This window comes from Lates calcarifer, linkage group LG20 (genome assembly GCF_001640805.2).
Source record: "Lates calcarifer isolate ASB-BC8 linkage group LG20, TLL_Latcal_v3, whole genome shotgun sequence".
NCBI classification, from domain to species: domain Eukaryota; kingdom Metazoa; phylum Chordata; class Actinopteri; family Centropomidae; genus Lates; species Lates calcarifer.
The window spans coordinates 2,678,457-2,698,208 of NC_066852.1; the positions used below are offsets into that span (position 1 = coordinate 2,678,457).

At 42.7% G+C, this 19,752-nt stretch overlaps 1 protein-coding gene across 2 annotated transcripts in view; it reads right to left on the reverse strand.

The window, feature by feature from the left end:
- klf8 (Kruppel-like factor 8) overlaps nt 1–19,752 on the reverse strand; it is a 61,682-nt gene that overhangs the window by 14,991 nt on the left and 26,939 nt on the right. For both annotated transcript variants that reach the window (XM_051078831.1, XM_018693766.2), the window contains one exon: nt 15,914–16,294. In XM_051078831.1, coding sequence (XP_050934788.1) covers nt 15,914–16,294 — 381 coding nt within the window. The remainder of the gene's footprint in view (nt 1–15,913; nt 16,295–19,752) is intronic.

Sequence of the window (19,752 nt, forward strand, 5' to 3'; positions counted from 1 at the left end):
CTCCTCCCCCACTTTTTTTCTTCTTCCTCTCACTCTCTCGATCACGACCACACCCCTTTCACTTTCTCTCCCACACACCGCCTCACCCTCCAGCATCTTTCGCTCTTCACATCAGCCACACCTTTTGTGTTTCTTCCCACCTCACCCTCCCATCCCTCGCTGGCTTCATTTCCACCCACTCACTCTCGTATTTGTCTCTTCCCCTCCGCTCTCTCCTGTCCTCTTTCCCTCTTTTCACAGTGGCTCAGATTAAACCCACAACGCTCTGCAAAATCCCCAAAAGAAGAGAGACTGAAAGGGCTGAAAGTCCACGAGCAAAAACGAACAGAGAATCCTCACTGGACTCCTGCAAAGCTCTGTGATCTGAAAGGCAGAATGAGAAGGGAAAAAAGGCAGAGAGAGAGAGAAACTTTCTGATATGAGGTCAGAGTGATTAGCTTAAAAAGGACTGTTCATGCTGAACCACAGATGCTAATTTTGGGTCAAGACAAGAGGACACATCTGGCTCTGTATCAGGATTTTTTTCCCGTTGGGCTTTTAACCAGAGAAGTGATAATACTCAAACTTTACTAATTTTGTGGATTTTAAGGAACAAAGTTGAGACTGATCAAAGCACATTTTGTAATTGGGTCCTTTTCCAGTGGTCAATAAAGAAATACTGACCTTTAAACACATTAGATGCATCGTTTTTCTATGTATCGTCATCATTTTCTGCTCATGTGACAAAGGGTTTCCATCCAATCTAAGATTTTCAGGTTCTTTCTGTAAGTTCATCCACAATAAAAAGCCCAAACAATACAAAAACCCTTAAATATTCTCTGTTGGATATGAGCAGGCCCCCACCAGTGTACATGACTATCATCACTCTGACAAACATGCCTCTTTAAAACGTATCCTCTGACTGTTTTTAAAAATCCAGTTTTAATGGTCAAAAGTGAATATGAAAGAAAAAAACTAAATGAATCTAGCAATTACTCTGCAAGTCAAGATCTGAGAGCACACAAAGAGCAGATGGTTAGGAGAAAAACTTTTGAGAGGATTCAAGGTCAACAGGAGAAAGATACAAGCTCAGAAATTAAAAAAATGACCACCATACAACTCAATGGGAAGGCAAGGCTTCCTCGTGACTCTTGATTTGAATGTCGACACACAGACGCTGTCTCTGCTCCGTCTCTTTGTTCACACGACGGCAAGAAAGTGAACTTCACTTGGAAGTGCAGAGTACCCTTCACTTGTACAATTTATTGGCATTGTTTGAGTCAGACAATGACACAGGGCCATAAAATAACTGTCTCTGAAACAATCACAACAATCTGCCAGGGCTGGAACACAATTCACCTTAAAACAACAAACCTGACATCGCCTGAATGCAACAAAAAGAAAAAAACCCTCAGTGAGCTAGATGTGTTGCAGCGGATCTCGCCAGAGTTACTCCGCTCTCCCCCTCGCACTTCTCAGTTCAACTGCTCCGCCATAAAATGGGTCACCCAGTCTTCGCCTTGCAATTAATTCATGTGATCTCTAACTTGAATGGGAGCGGGTAGCAGCTGTGACTGCAGTGGTGAGAAAGCCAGGCAGAGAGGAAGATATAACATGTCTAGAGGACCTTAATCGCGTTGTACTCACGCTGCTGCTGGGTCTCATACAGATAATGTAATGAGTGATTTAATACAGCTCTGCTACCAGTGACCCCATATTCCCACATAGGGTTGTTTACATGGTACAGATGTAAGATGTATAGCACCATATTTAGAGCATTTCTCCCCGTGTGGTCGTTTCAGAAGCTCTACAGCCACAAACTGAACCCACATCACTGTGAGTGTGTGTTTTTTATGTGACTGTGCCAGTTTAACACAGGGTTAATAGGTAACTCTACATATGACAGCACTGACAGGCTAATCACACGCCTATGTCAACAGCCACATAACTTACTGACGGCAGGTTTCATGTCAAGTGAGGCCAACAGCAACAGCTCCCATACCGAGCTCCCATAAAGAAATTACATTTTAATGACATAGTATTTCCATGCAGTGTGTCAGAGCAGATTCCCTCTGCCTCCTTCATTCAAACAGTCATGCAAATTAAAAACAACAACAAGCTGATAATGTGTTATTGCAGCATGTAGTCCATTATCAGTCAGTCAGCCGTGTTCATGGCTCTTCAGGTGCCGTGGAAATTCCATGGAAATGCAAACAGGTACAGGCCAAACTGCCTTGTAGTTTTTAGGTATTTGGTGGAACAGGGCCAGGTTTCTGACTAGGCAGTGCCACAGGAACCAACAACAGACCTGGTAAGACTGCCCGTGCTGCATGTTTGGTGGAGAATATAACCACTACACAATAGATACACACTAAAATAGGATGGTGCACTGAATTCCACTGTAGCCCTAATGGGTTCTCAGTCCATGTCGCAATTGTTGTTTTTTTCCACAGGGAGAAATCAATAGGTCTGGAGGTGACACAAACACTGCTGCGACTGTTTGTATATGTGAAAGGTGAGGTGAGGATGGAGGAAGAAAGGGATTAGGTGGGAGGTAAAGAGAACAGGAGAAGGACAGAACGACGGGAGGATGGAAGAGGAATGAAGGAATGAATGTGTGTAGGTGTCAGTGTCATCTGTGATCAGCGCCTCGTAATCATGACTTTAAGGACATATATATGTGCTGAATTTACACATGCGTGTGTGTGTGTGTGTGTGTGTGTGTGTGTGTGTGTGCGTGTGTGTGTGTGTGTGTGAGTGTGCACGCTCGAGGAGTGTGTCGGCTGATATGGACGATATAATGAAGACAGAGAGCAAAAACAACAGCTGGAGGAGATATTAACCACGAAGCATGCTGCCGCGCCTAGCAAACACACACACACACCACACACACACACACGCAGCTCCATTGCTTACAGCCTGACCCACCCAAAGCAACACCAGCTGCCCCCACCCTGCGTTAAGGGTAAGTCTACTCCTCTCTATCTCTCTCTCTCCGGTTCACCCACCTGTTAGCAGACTGATCCCAGCACAGCTCACTGTGTCTGTTAGCCAGCGTCGACTCTAATGTTACCCAATAGGAGCTGCCAGTGTTGATTTCCTGGGCGCTTAGTAACTCGTTTCGTCCCAAACACCCACACAGGATGGCCTGACTCTAACCTTTGGAGCAAACTCTGCTTGAGTTTTAATTACAGCTGTGCAGCTCTTTAGATATGAACACACACTGTAACTCAGTTTTCCCTGAATTAAAAGAAAAATCCACTGTTAGACAACCACACACAAAATATACCTCTGTATTTTGACTTTAAAGGTTAAAACAAAATCACAAAAAATGAGACAACCTGAGGAGAACACAGATTTCAGGAGGAATCCAATTAAGAGCCTGGATGTTTAATTATGCATCTGTAGCAAACAACATCATGTATATTCAACTTGTAATTAATGCTTCCCTTGTACGTGATTTTAACATATACAGGCATAATTAGTAGACCTTTACTGAATGGTTGTTTTTAATAAAGCATCAATTAGAAATACCATTAGTATTCCACCAGCTTGCCAATGAACAGGTGTGTGAACGCAAAGATTTCGATCTGTGTGTCACTGTATTTCAGCAAGGAAAAACAAAGCTTTTATCAGTGTGGGGAAAAGAAAGATTTGTCTTGTACTGAAATCACTAAAGAATGTCAAAAGGCTTGTAGACACTTTGAAGACCTCTGATCGAAAGTCTGACATTTTTAAAAACACATGTAGACAAGAACTGTAACAAATCACAAATTTTCTTTAGCTACATTTTCTCATTTTAGGCCACTTCTCTTGACAACAAAATAAAAGGTCTGTTTCTCAGTAACCTGTGCCTGTTGTGGGAGCTTTAACCACCCTCATGTCAAATTCTAAACACATTTTACTAAAATCTTTTAATGGAGAGGCAAGGAAGTGTGAAAGAAGGAGCTCTGCAACAAACAAATGTGGATTGTGTTACACTTCACCTTTGTTTTTGTTTCCAAATGAGTAGTTTACATAACTGGACAGAACTGGATTTGTTAAAACCCTGTCTGATTGTTTGTGTTGCAACGCCACATCCACTAATACACTTGTTAGGATTTGTCTGGCAGTGTCTCTCCTCTCTGTGTTTATTATTGTTTCTTATTGTCTGACGTCACTAAATGAAAAGACTCTCCTGTGTTTCCTAACATGCTTATCTGTACTTCATGCATCCAGCAGTGGAATATTCTGTACAGAGTCTGTGGGCAGAGAGAAAGAGCCTCATAATGATTCACAGGTCATACAGTTTGACAAAGCTCATGGCTTGTCACTCCGGTCTCAGTGATATCTGTAGAAATTCCTATGGAACATCTCCTCTAGTGATCCAAGTGTTCCCTCTCGTCAGGTCGCTAACACAGTGCTACAATCAGTTTCCTATTCTCCCTTTTCAAAGGACAGACTCTCAGTACTCTGTGAATAAAACATTATTGCTGACAAAAACTAAGTGTCAAAAAAGAAGCTTTTAAAAGACTAAGAAAAGCTTTGGATTGACAGCCGAGCAATTCACTGATGTCCCGATCATAAAGCAAGACTTTAAATGAAAAATAAAAAAATAATAAATCAAACCTCCCTCCGGCTACATACTGCGAGGGTGGAGAGACATAAATGATTCTATTCACTCCAGCAGAGACAAAAACCAGTGCTCAGACAGGTCTATTGACCTATCCATTATTTTAACATCATCGCTTCTATAAAACTACAAACATCTTGGCTCAGTCATCCCGGCAGTGAAACTTTCAACACCAGTTACGCTCGTCACAGACAATGTCTGCACCCGTGACACCCCGGCTTAACTCGGGGAAACAGTCTGTTTATGTTGGAACCAGGTGAATTTATCTCACCACACTGGAACGGTTTTTTTGTTTGATTTAATAACATTCTAATTTTAGAGCTGAATAGACTGAATGACTTGTTAACATGAAGATTTTTGCCGCTAATGAAGCAGTGATGAAAGTGAAAACAGTGGATGCGCACTGATAACATCTCTAGTGTCCAAAACAACTTGATGGTACTATATCAGTAACAAACATTTAGAAATACTTTAATACTCCCACACATCTAAACTTACTGGACATCCTAGAAGGGGCCACACATTTCCATTTCTGTTTTATAAACAGTCATTGTGGAACTGGCCACACATGCTGGAGTCCTATTTCCACTCTCCTGTTAACCATAAATGGATCTAACACCCTTAAATATCCATTGGGATATCTCTGTGACTGCTCCACACACATTCATTTATCACATACACCTGTCAGCATTCATCACTGAGATACCTCAATCATCATTATTAACTGTCAGAAAGGTGATCAATGACTGATTTACTGTAGAGCTATCATACTGAAACAGACTGTGACGGGTAGGCTTCTTCACACTTGATGATAAAATTATAAGATCAGAGTGAATCACTGGGGAAATAATGGCTCAAAGATAAATAAAAAGAATGAGAAAGTTCATCACTCATACAGTGATTTAACATTTTAAATGTTTTACCAGACAAATGAGATTATGTCTCTTGTTTAATCTTCTTCTTATCATTTCACCTGCAGCTGGCTCTGGGAAACTGTGTGTACACCTTATCTGAAGTATACGTGAGTTGCATACATTTTCACCTTGCCCTCCAGTGTGGCAGTTCAGAGCAACACCTTTGCATTCAGATGGCTGTTTGCAAGTCCTGTGAGATTAACTCTAAGCATCCTCCACACAATGCCACTAAGTGCATGAACAGTCTGGACAGTATTTCAGCTGAAATAAGGTCAGCAGCAGACTGTGACAACAACAATAACAGCTTGATCTAAGATGTTCACCTCTACCTCTTTTGTTGCCACAATCTCATAACTTCACCGACCTTTTACATTTGTGCTAATTCTCCAGTGTCACACAGGTGGATATATTTTCAAATGATCCAGGTACACACTAAGTACACAGGCATGTACACGATCAGTGAAATCCAATCTGTTATCCACCACACAATCATTTAAATATGGGGATAACCCCGCGGGCAGTCTCTCCTGAAAGGCAGTCCTGTTTGCTGCGCTTGCTTGTTATAGATGTGTAAAGAATGAAAGAATTAAGTTTGAGGGAGAAGTTCAACCTGCCACAGAGTGCTGCAGGGATGACATATTTGTGGGCCAACCAGGAAATTAACATCCCCCTGGTTCCCTCGACAAAAAGCCACTGGGATTTTGATGTGACACTCACATTTTGTTCAGTCATTGTTCTGATGTTTGAAGCCTAAATCCAATCTCCAGAAGTAAGAAGCTAATGTTAGACTATAAACCAACTACACCACGGTCACATGACGTCAACGTCTCCACCACTAAGCTTCCAACTGGTCATTTCATTTAGCTCTGAGCTCTTCTACAGAAGAAAGTTAGAAAGTTAGTGATAGTTTGAAAGAGCGTGAGTAGAAACACAACGAGGCTGTAAAGGTGGACTGGTGAGCAGATGGGTAGTCTCATTTAGACGCTCATTAGCAACCACCTTTTTTAAGACACGTAAAACCCACTGACTCTGGGACGAGGGAACAGTAGTGCTGAAATGCTGCTACTTGTGGTGCAGGAAAGGTGAGGAGGGAGAGGGTTTCTGATGCAGCACACTGACAGCTCAACGCTACAGCAGGGGAAGTAAGCCACTAGAGACAACATGATTTATGATATTAGTATTAAACATGAGCCAATCTGATTAATGCACTCCATGTTACACAGATTAGCTCTGAGTAAAAACGCAGCAACGACAGAGTTGTGTCCTGAAAAAGAGCGACTGCTTTTACTTCCTGGAAGCTCCACTCTGGAGGAAGTGGACTGCCAACAATGACATCATCATCCTGCACCAGCAGGAGGAAACTGCACCGTCCAATATCTGCAATGCATTTGCCCCCCCCCCCCCCTCCCTCCCCACACACACATCTCTCTCTCTCTCTCTCTGCATCCCAAAATTGTGAATGTGCTGTCCTTTGAATGGATTGAATGCTCTGAACACAGACACACAAACACACACAATTCCTCACGCACACAAATACACACACTGACTAACACTCATGGTAGCAAAGCCCTCCTGGCAAAAGCACAGTAAATAGGCCTCTAACCTCTTATGCCTCATGCTCGCTCTCTCTCTCTCTCTCTCTCACTCACACACACACACACACAAACACTGAAACACACAGGGAGTAATAGAGTGTGTGTACATGCGTGTACATGTGTGTATGTGTTGTGGCCTGTCTTTGTGCATGACTGCTCCTGTTTGCCAGAGGACAACTGACTTGTTTATGTGCATACATCAGTGACACACACACACACATGCACAGAGGACCTCATTGTGTGTTTGTGTGTATATGTGTGTGTGTGTGTGTGTGAGAGAGAGAGAGAGAGATTACAGGGCTATTCAGTGTGCTGTGCTGGCAGGTATTCAGTATGTGTGTGTTCGCCTTTGGCTGAAGTGGCGAGTTAGAAAGGGAGAGAGAGAGAGCGAGAAGGGGGCAGGGAGAGAGGGAGAGAGGGAGAGAAACCGAGAGAGAGAGAGAGGGGGAGAGAGGGGGAGAGAGGGGCTGGTTTGGAAAGGTGGAGGAAGAAGAGGAGAAGGAGGAGGAGAGGAGGAGGAGGGGGTCAGGCTACACAGTCTTTTCGGCAACTCCCGCCAGAGCCGCGGTTGCCATGACGACGGGGCGAGCGGAAGCAGAGCCTCCCTCGACATATCCTATTAGGGCGAGAGAGTGAGAGAGAGAGAGAGTGGAGAAAGAGAGTGAGAGGGTTGAAAGAGAAAGCAGGGGAAGAACAACGGCGGGAAAAAAGAGAAAGAGATAAAAAAAAATGTGTGTGTGTGTGTGTGTGTGTGTGTGTGTGTGTTCTGGGTAAACAAGAGAAGGACTGAAAAAGGAGACTCCTAACTTTTGCTGGAAAGCCATAACAAGGCCGCGGAATGACCTTTGACCTCGTTTTGACACACTGAAACACAACAGTTAGCATGTTTAATCGTCTCCTCTTTCTCTTCCTCTGTAAATCTCTCTCCGTCCACTTATCTCCTTTCAGCTCACAATGAGCAACCGTTCAGCTGCCCTTGAGCAAGGCATACTGCACAGTGGCCAGCATGGGTGTCTTTTTAACATCAGTTTAAAATCAGTTTACCAGACGTCAGCCGTCTGTTACATCTATAGCTCTCAGCGTGGTCTCATGCTAGGCCATTTCCTCTCTCCCTTACAGAAGCTGTTACTGCGGGCCAGGAAACACCGACATAAAATCCAAGCACAAACCTGAGTTAGTTTTAAGGTGGAAACATTTAGTTACTCAGAGGCAGAAAATAATCTGCAACTATTCTCATCATCAATTCATTATAAAAGTCAAAAATGTCATTATCCGGTTTGTCTTGTGTGATACCTTCAGGTTTCAGAGCGATGGTTGGACAAAACAGGAGACAGTATCTGAAGACCTTAATCACCAAATAATCCATCTTACCAATAAAACAGTCAGCAGATTAAAAATAATCGTCTTTCAATCTTGGGTGTGTTGATGATAACGCAACACAAGTCACGTTTAAAGTGACAATAATGAGCTCGAGTTAAGACAAAGCGTGTAACATTAAGTAGGACGTGAGGCGTTTAAGTGTCTGAAGGTTCCCAATGGAACGAATACCAGGAGGATCTGCTTCCTGGAGACTTTATCTTTGGGCAGGAAACTCCACTCCCCTCTGTTCGAGGCAACCACAGAGGTGTGGTCAACACACACACACACACACCACCCACCCTCTGCTTAATGATGCCTTACGCAATACTACTCCACCCAGCCCCCACCCTATACTAACCCAAACCACACCATGCCACAACACAACACAAATGCACATACACACATAGGGCTCTACCAGTCCCCTCCCCCCCGGTCCTCTACCCTCACAGCCTCATGTGAACATACTGACACAATTCAGCTTTTGCTCTGAAACCTAAGATGTTTTTAAACCAGCGAATCAGGAGTTTGTTTTCTAACAGCAGGTGGACAGCTTGGCTCTGGTGGGGTCGAGTTATGGGCCAGTCTCCGCCAGTTCCACCACACTACACTTACACCAACGTTTCAGCTTGACGTTACACTTTCTGCGTATCGTTCCAATCGATTCTTGTATTCATCAGTTCGGATGATCGATAAGAATTAATAACTGAGTCGCTAGAAAAACATGGTGAATAGAAGCATGTAGATTTGGTCCGGCTGCAACAAAAAAGACTCACTTGGATTTTTCAAATACACTGTATGTGTACTGACATAATCTACCAGTATATTCTGAACTACTTTTTGCCAAAAAGTGGCACATTTTGAGTGTGTAAATATTCACTATCAGAACAATTAAGATTTTAAATGAAAGCATGTAAATAAAAGAGGCCCCAGTGTTGAGCCTTGGGGAACTCCACAGAGAACATTGTTGTTCCTGAGGGACAAGTCTCTGTCATGGAGACAAATGTGTCTATAAGACAGTAAAATGTTTTCTAACATCCCAGAATTTTACATTTTGAAACCATTAATTGTTCAAACAGACAAAGCTTGAACTGTGCTGAACTGAAACGAAAATACAGCCATCACAGGAGCCAGAGGCAAAATGTAATTGGCTCCTTAGAATAACTGATGTCAAGTCTGAGCAGGTATGATGCAACGTTGTGTCTGTTTTCTTTATAAGAAGAGCTTTGAAAATGTCAGCAAAACAGTTGATATATCAAGGCAAACTTGAAATTATCTGCAAAATCTGTCAAATGTACAACCTTGTTAAGAAAATTTGGATTCTTTCCCAGTTCAAAATTAGAGCTTTATATCAAATTAGCTCCCAGTTAGCTGACAAACAGCAGTGTCTCCACCTCCCTTTCCATCTAGATGAAAGATGAGAGAAGCATAACAGGTATATGTCACTGAAGGTGAACAAAAAAGACAACATTTTAAATGCATTGATGACCACCTAAAGTAGACACACTCAAACTGCTCATGAATATGACATTACAACAAAGTAATATGAAGAAGAATATGATCTTGTTTCACCTACTTAAATGAATCTTAGTGGGTGAAGTAAAATTAATTTATTAGCCTCTGCAAAGGTGACGGAGGGTTCATTTCAGTTATAAACTATTCATTTACTATGCAATTGCTCCTCTGAAGACCAGTATCCACACACACACAGACGAGAGAGAGAGAGAGAGAGAGAGAGAGAGAGAGAGTCTCTTTACTTTTATTCATGCCCTGGAAGCTGAGCAACTCTTAAACCCAGGTTTTACCTAAAGTATGACAAACCACTATGAGACATTCAGAAACACCAAAACCTCCAGTGGCTCCATATACTCGGTCTCCTGTTTTCTGGCTTTCTCTCTCTTCCTCTCTGCAGTTCGCTCTCTGTCTGTCCTGTTTGTCAGACCTCATATCTAAACAAACCTAACATGACCCAATCGTGCAACCTGGGAGCTGCATGATGTCTTTCAATCCTGACTTAAAACCACATTTTAAAGGTGCACAGATGCTACAGCTGAGAATGAAGAACAGCTGATTTCCTATCCTGCATGTAAATTAACCATTACCTTTACCTAAAATCTCCGCTCCCTGTTAATAGAGCCAGTCATGCCTATCCCACATTCTCACATACCACGATCTACTGTAAAACTTGCTCAGTGCATCAATCATCATTTCAGTCACAGTAAAGGGATAATAAACACCTTCTGGTGTTGCTATGCCTTCACTGTAGGTGTAGCTAACAGGCCGGTGTTGTGATCTTTTTCTCTGCAGTTACAAAAAGGGGCCACATCAGTCAGTTTGACAGGTAGCTGGCAAACCACAGATGAGCATTTGACATGACAGAGACCCCATCTGAGGATATTTTTTTGTCTTGGATGTAACTGAAAACTGTGTGAACTCCTGTCGTTGCTGAAGGTGAAGTGAAGAGTTGAACCCTCTGGCCAAAACTCCATCTTTACTGCAGCTTCTAGGGAGTGAGAATGTGTAATGGATGAACCAGAATTTTCTTAATTTATACCATAAGAGCCCCTTTAATGATTTCCAGAGGCCCAAAGACTTGTACTCATAAGGACTAGTTTCTTTCCAAGGAAATGAGAGCAATGGATACCATCTTCCAAAAAGCTGATGTACACAGTCAACTGTTAAAAGAAAAAATCTCTAGTTTCTCTAAAAAGGCCTGTTAGCATTGTTAGCTCGCCAAAAGAAAATCAAAGGGAGCAGCTAGCCGTAGTCTGTGTCTTCTTGCTGCTGGATTTAAAGAGCCAGTGGGGACAACAACACTATCAAGAACAAAAAAAAACAAAAAACACATTGAACGCAACACAGAGGAGGACAAAATGGACGGCAGTCATAATCCTGCAATGCAGCCTGTCCTTATCTGAACGTCCACACCCTCTCCACCTCTCTACCTTCCCCTCGTATCTCTCCTCTCTCCATCGGCACTTTCGTCATTTCACCTCACCACCAAATCATTTATTTTTCTCTCCCTATCTCATCTGCCCTCCTTTTTTACACTTCCTGCAGCTTCCTCTCATCATACCTCACCCATCCTCCACCCATCCAGCTGACAACACCCTTCCCTCCTTTCCTCAGTATGTAGGCTGTGTTAATGGTTGCTATAGCGTTTCACTGTGACTGTGACAGGTCTCACCTTATCATTACCGCTCACACCCTTTATTCTATACCCTCCTCGGTCTCTGATTATAACACAGTACATGGACCTACCCATCAGCTCAACACTGAAGCTAGAAATGCCAAAGGTGTAGCAACACGCCTGCTCCACCAACCTGTGAGCTCAAATTCAAACTCCCCCAATGTATTTATTACTTATGATATGGAATTCACACACAGAGAGTCTAACCAGTAATCATTATGTCCGTAAACCAGCCATACAACACACTTAAGTATAAATAAATATACATAATAGGGCTTTTTGGAAGACATGAGGTAGACAAAATAATCCTAACAACCTATTGAGAAATGTTTTCACTTCTTAAAGGGTATTATTGATGACAAATTGGTTGAGAATTATTTTTAAAAAAAGGTCTTTTACTTCAGGACGACCCAAAGATGTACAACGTTTTGGTATTTCACACAAAAAAAGGAAAAAAAGTGAGAAAAATCCCTAAAGTAGATTTGTAAATTTGAGAAGCAGAATTTAGTTTTTGATTATTTACTCATCAGGAATCATCAGGAAACCCGTTAGAGTCATTGCTCATTCATTTTGTACTTAAACACAAAAAAGTCTATATATGACTTATCGAAATCATCACAAAATCTGCCAAACACAAACTGATTTTACTGAGAGGAACACCCAGAAATTAACCAACAAAGATGAATATATATAATGTAAAGGAGAGGTACATGACCAGCACTGCTAACTGGAATGAAACACAATGTGTTTATTTAGCAATGCACTTCATTATGTCTCGTTCAAGTCTTCTGCTATTGAGTGTTTAAAACAACTTTAGTACTGCAGCCAAATGCAGAAAGGGCAACAAAATATTTAGTTTTTTGGTTGCTTTGTACTTCTCAAGTCCTTTGAGAAAATGGGTTAAAATAAGAGGAGTTGACTAAAGGATACAGGCACTCCCTTCCTTTAGAGAAACTCCCTGGTTCTGTGTAAAGCATAAGGCAGCTGTAACGCTCCAAATTAGCTTAATTTATTAGCAAACAGCCGGACAGAAATAGTTTGATCCTGGGAGATAAAACCGCAGGGGGATGCAGGCGACGTGCAGGTTCGACCTTCGCAGGAGTTTGGGAAGCTTTTCTCCTCAAAATGATTCACACTGTCTCATGTCAGGGTGCTGACCTCTGACCTCCTCACTATTCGTCTCGCGGAGCTTGTTCTACTCATACGCTCTCTGAAACTCAGCTGGGATTAAAAACAAACAAAAGGTCAACTTTGCTGCTTGAGATGCAAAAACCACAAATGTCAACACACTTTACTGTGTGAGGGCAGAGTAAGTGTTTGTTCATGAAGTGTGTTTTATGACTTTCTACAGCACTTTATCCATCATTCACCCCTCAGAACTACGTGCTCCTCCTGCTCCTTCATTTTCCTGACATCATGTTGACAGTCCTCATGATCTTAGTATATCCTGTCATCCTTATATATCCAGAGAGACCAGGCACAGGTCACGTTTTTTTTTTTCTCTCTCGGCTGCCTTACTTCATATTCACACAGTTCAATTAATTAATTCACTGCTTCTTTGAGATCCCTGAGCTATAGGAGGTTAAACACTTTGCTTAAAGGCTCTCCAACAGTTTCAGTGACCAGAGATTTCCCACCAGTCTGGGAACTGCTGAACCTGCTGTCAAAGTCCTATGGCATCTGCCCTCGAGCTCCCGTTACGCTAACATGAAAATCTGAATCTAACGGATTAATCACATTCTCTGGTTCTCAAATCTGAGAATTTTCCACTTTCCTGACATCATCCTGACCTCTGGGAAACAGTGAAAGTCACTTCTTTTTTTTGATTGTCTGGCATTTTATAGACTAAACCATTGATTTGTTCATAGAAAAACAGAACGGACTGAAAGCTTTTCTTTGGGATGTGAAAACTGAAGTAGTTCCTCCTTCCTGGGACAGAGAAGCTGAGCTGTACAGGAAATGATAGGTTTGGAATTAGCAGAAGAAGAAGAAGACTATCACTTACAACTACAGCTGATCAAAGGGAGATCACACATTACCACCTTTCAAAAAAACAAAAAACAAAAGCTTCTCATGTCACAAACCTCCATCACCAAACTCCTCACCAGTGCACCATCATCACCTAATCCAACCTTCTCTTCACCGTCATGCTTCCCTCAGCCACCCCTCCATACATATCTCCTCCATCAATTTTACTCCTGCACTTCCTTCACTCCATCTATCTTCACATCTTCATCTATCATCATTTCATCCTTCCTCCAGCGCTCCACCTACCAATCCACTCCCAGCAATTTCCATTTCACTCTGTCCTTCCATCGCTCCTCTACGTCCTCTGCTCTCATTTATTAGCAAACTTTTTTCACCTGATATAAGTTTTTACGATGAGATTCAAGCTAATTCTCACTGAGTTTGTGAAGATAAAGTAATGACTAAAGATTGATGCAGTATCAAGAGAGAATCATCCTCGAAATATGAAAATCAGACCTGGGTAAAGTTCAAGGAAAACAGTTTAGAGATAGTTTAGAGCTGATATTAGTGTAGCTGTCAAAGTCAAAATGCTGCAGCTAATTATGTGTTTTTTAAATAAGGTTTTGGAGAATGTCTTTGCCTTGTTTGTCTGGATCTCAAAAACCAATTCATGTTAAATTTAGGGGACAAAAAAGGTGTGAAAAACACTGATTCAATTTAAATGTAACTGATTACATTTGTTTGACAGGAAAACAGAAACTCACAGCTGACCTTTCCAAAGAGTAAATACCTGGGAGTTGTCCAGGTATATATACACTGCTACTAAACCGCAGGCCTTGTACAAACATATAAGCTCAGGAGAAACGTTGAAAAGTCATCACTGACATGTTCACACTTAATATCGAGCATTATGTGAAGAGATGTAAGTCAAGTATCCCTGAAGTTATGACACATAAAGTAGTATACAGTCGATAAACCTGCAGCACCAAGATATGACAGACTGAACATTTCAGTTACAGGCCTGTGTTCAAAAAGCTGAATGAAGCCAAGCAGTGTCAGAGCTGAGTTAGACTGTGTTCACATAGACAACAGTGCTGCACGGAAAAAATCTGGATCTGGCAAAACAGATGCAGGGTGGTCCGGCAAAGAAAGGTGACCTCTGCCAAAACGCAGTGCGACGTCACCCAGCATGGCACCACTTTCTTATTTCAAATTCACACCACTGCACATTCCTGGTATATTATTTTGTGTCTGCTGTTTCCCTCATGATCATGGCGACAAACGATAAAGTGATTGTCGCTGTGATAACTTCTCAGAGCGGTGAAAGTCTTCCTCATAATTTTGTCAACTGTAGCGCAGAGTTTTGCTGTCTGATAAGCCTTCTATCTCACAGATCTGTTTCTCAAACCAACTCTCCTAGATTATGTTTCATTGTCTCAGTGGTGCCTGAAACAACATGCCCCCACCAACACAGCCCCCTGTATTTTTTTAATGCTTTCTGGTCAGATAAAGCATTTTGACCCATTCACACCAACCTTTGACATGGGTTTTTCCCAGCCCAACTTTTAAAACAGAGACAAAACTTGATTCAGAATCCTACGAAGATACTTATACCTTGGGTCCACAACACACAAAGTGAGCAGTCAGATGATCAGACAGGTTGTAAACGAGCCACATCATCTAATCCACTTTATTTAGAGGTTGACTTGAAATTGAGCCCGGGTGGAACGTGCCGTTCACTTCAACTGTGATGAGTAATAATTTTACTATTCGCATTTGTTTTCTCTTCCCGATGAACCTGGCTAACCTGAGAGTCTGTTTACACTCTGTGTGATCATGTGACCGCTCCTGTTTAGTGATGCTGGTGAGAACAGTGTTGTTATTAAGGAAATGAAGGAAACTGCTGCTCATTCTTGTAGATAAAGATACACGATCAAATCTCGACTCCCTGAATTTGGAACATGAAGAAAGGTAAGGTTTGTATTCATATTAGACAAATTGATACTCAGGTAATCCCGGACTCATTTGTAAACCTTGCTGATGCCAAGATATGAGTATTAACCTCCAAATAAAATCCTCTTTCAGCACTTGTCTGATTTTGATCCTGCATAAACTCGACATGATCAGACACGTCTGATAGTGAGTGATCCGAGCTGCAACCACACCTGCTCCACTCCCACCTGACTATCATCCATCCATCGCTCTATCAATCCCTCTGCTTATTCACCCACAGATCCTCCACCTCATTCCTTCTAATCAATCAACCAATCACCATCCATCCAACCCCTCCCCTCCTCACCGTGCACTCCATCTCCTCGGGCTCTGGTTTGATCTGTACAGAGGGCATGTCTGTCTCGCCCTCCTTCTCCTCCTTCTTTCCTTCCTCTTTCTCCTTCTTCTTCACAGACTTCGCCGCCACTTCCTCTTGCTCCTCCTCGGCCGATTCCTCCTCCTCCTGCTGCGGCGGCCTAGGCCTGGTCACCGGCTCCTCCTCCTTCCCCTCCTCCTCTTCCTGGACTGCAGGTGGCAGAGGTGATGAAGATGGCGGCGGTTGTTGTTGTTGCTGCTGCTGTTGTTGTTGTTGTTGTTGTTTTCGGGTCAGGGCGCTCTGCTTGGCCGGGCTCCTCTGCTTCTTCTGGGCGCCGACAGCATTCTTCTTCTGCTTAGGAGTCGACTGGCACTGAAGAAGAGAGAAGAAGAAACAGAAGGTGAAGGAGGTATTGATGGCAAAAGGGAGAAGAAGAGTGGAAGGAATGGGGGGGGGTTGAGGAAGGGAGGAGAGGAGGTGATAACAGGGGGTAGTTGAGGAGAAAAAAATGGGGGGTGGGGTGAAATGGCAGAGAAAGAGGAAGAAGGGGGAGGAAAGAGTGAGAACAAGGTATAAAAAAAAGCAAAAACTTCCAGGCTGGGGCGAAAGGAGGGGATTTGTGAAAAGGATTTGAAGACGCAATGAGAAGTAAAGTGGGTGGGGGAGAGAAAAAGAAAGACGCAAAAAGAAGAAGAGGAAAGAAAATGTGAGGAAAAAGAAGAGAAAAGATAAGATGACAGGAAAGGAGGAAGTGGGGCAGGAAGACAGGTAGGAGAGGAAGCAAGACAGGAAATGGCACACTAGAGTTAGGGAGGTAAGAAGCATTACCTCTGCTCTAAAAGCCAGCTAAAAGAAAACTCCCCTCACAAAAATCTGCCAGAAGGGGGGGTAAAAATACACACACACACACACACACACACACACACACACTCACTCTGTTTTTTTTTTTAAAAAAAGACAGAAATTTGAAGACAGAGAGAAGAGACAGAGAAGGAAGAGAGACAAAGGCCTGATCCTGAGGCTGCCAACTGAGGGAATGAGAGCGAAAGAGAAATAACAGAGACACAGAGAGAGCAAGGGAGGAGTAGCCGTGAACTGACCCCTCCCTCCCTTTCAGCGGCAGGCAGGCAGACACACCCTTTTCTGGAAGCTGAGCGAAAGACACACACACACACACACTCAGTAAGAGAGAGAGAGAGAGCGAGAGAGAGAGGTGTGGGGAGTGCCAAGGCAGACGGACTCAACATACACTTCTAGTAACACACACACCCCTTCTCTTCTTTTCTGTCTCCATTTTCTCTCCATGTCCACATTTTTCAATTTCTCCTCTGAGATTTACCACGACAAATGACACTGTAAGAACTTATTAATAGCAGTGTTCAAAGTGGTTACAGATGTAAATCATCTACTTGAAGGGGTTCTTCTGAATCCCAGTATAATTTGACCTAAATATTTAGCGAGGTGTGTCACTGCCTATCAAACAAACACCCAGGTTGTGGTTCTGATGACTTAGCTTGACCACTTAAAGGGGCTGTTTGTACGTTTTCTCTGCCGCCTCTCGTGGTATCTCGCCTGGAGCAGCGGGTGGTGGTGGTGACGTTATACTGTTTTACAATACAAGAGACTGGAACATGCTACTTCTTCAGGGCAGACTGGACGCTACAGACAATCAATCAAGAAATCTAAACATATATTTCAGTGTCTGCCAAACTTCAGTTGTTCCTCTAGTAAGACACACAAACTCATCTTTCTTTGTCCCACTTCTTTCTACACTGTGACCCATTACTGGGCTGTGACCCACAGTTTGAACGCCACTGATTTACATGGGTGGTAGTTGTAAAAAAATACAAACTATAACTTCCTTTCCAGCTCTTTCTTTTTTCTTCCCCTCTGAGTTCAGTCGTTTCTGATGTAAATGTGGTCACAGCTGACACAGGGGGATTTTTTTTTTTTTTTTTTTTGCGTTGTGGTTTTCAAACGAAATCAGACTTTGTGAGATCTGTACATCAAGCACTTGAACTTCACATCTAAGTGCCTCCTGCACAAACAACAGGACACTGAGGCTCACCAACGGGATGACCCAGCACAGCCTAGTAACACTCATATCATCCACTGAGAGACAGGAAGTGTGAAATGTGAAAAAGAAAAGTGAAATGAGTTCACACCTTTACCACTTTCCTCATAATGCAACACACTCTCAAATACACAAAACAAGTTCTCTACTTCCTGTCTGCAGTCGCGACCCTGCTGCACACGCTGTTTAATGGGAAATGTAGTGATATGTTTCTAATGATTTACTTCCACAGCTGTTGATTTAGAAACAATGTCTGTGATGAGTACACTGACAATCGGAGAGGTTCACATGTTGTTCCACAGTACTGAGTTTTTAGCTGTTAGCCAGCGTGCAGCTGATTTTCTTTCTTTCTTTACCCTGACGAGTATAACAAGTATTTCTGTTTATTATTTGTGTTTACTGTGTTTTCTTCTGCTCAACTGAGACTGAGTTGCTCTCTGGGCACGCCGACATGTGACCCAGCTCCAGTGGATTCCACTGCGAGGTGGGGCCTCCGCCAATCGGCCTGGGTGTGGCTGCAAGCACCACCCCTCCCACACACACACACAACCATACAGAGAGACACACACTGGTCTCTTAGTCCCATTGTGAGGGGACAGAGCCCCCTCTGTGTGTCCAAACAAAGGTAAAGGCAGCTTGATGCCACACCTTCCCCCCCAACTGGCAACCATCACACAGCCAGTCTGAAATTACATCAAACTCTCTCCCTGATACATTTTAAAGTAGTTTGTACTTTACTTTAAGAGGCCAGGCAGACCGTGCGACATGACGATCTGACACACTGAGGGTAACATCGTCTTTTATGAGCTTCTGCCTTTTTGCACCCACATTCAAAAGAGACAGTGAAACAGACTCTGATCTTTACACCGACTGGAGGAGGAAATGGACCAAGAGTGTGCTGAAGCAACAATGGCTGACAAGTCTAAGTAAAGGATGGAACTTTTTGATTAATTAATATCTTGTATGTGGCTTTTTTCCTGTTGTAAGGCAGCACATTTGTATACAGAGTTAAGAAGATGACACTCTAAGTGTGGAGGAAACAGGAAGTTATGCAAACCTTCAACTACATGAAAATTCATTCTGCATGAGTAAAAAATGTTCAAGAAGTGTGGATTCTGAGAATGAACAGGATGTGCAGATCAAAACCGACCGTGTCATCATTTCATCTTTTTACAACTTCATCAGCATTTTGTTTCTAAACTAATTTGTTCTCCTCTGATGACGTTGTTATCATCTGTTCTTTTCTGTGATTGGCCACTTCTCACTTGCTATTCATGTTGAACCTGTCCATTCAGTTCCATGGAGGCAGTGTGAATGAAAATTGCACACAGTTCGTGGCTGTTCTTGGTCAGAGGATGGAGACTGAAGAGGTACTCAAGAGCCAGATCACATTCTTTCTTCTACATTTTCACATTAAGATTAAAGGAGTGCTCTGCAGCCAGACGAGGCTCTTCTTTTAGTTGTGAACCCGCCGTATTGTTTACATTTTTAGGTAAGTGTCAGACAGTCTTGAGAAGGGAGGATTTGTTATTGTCTGTTGGAAAGAGCTGAAGGCTGCAGACGGCACAGCTGAAGGTCAAAACACTCTCCCTCAGCTCCAGCTCCAGCTCCAGCTCCACACTGAAATTTAATAAAATCCTTCTCCATGTAACACGTCATCATTCTACCAGGAGAGTTAACTGTTATTAGGACTTATACACTAATGAACACAGAAACCTCTATCTCCTACAGGCGCTAATATACTGATCATACAGGC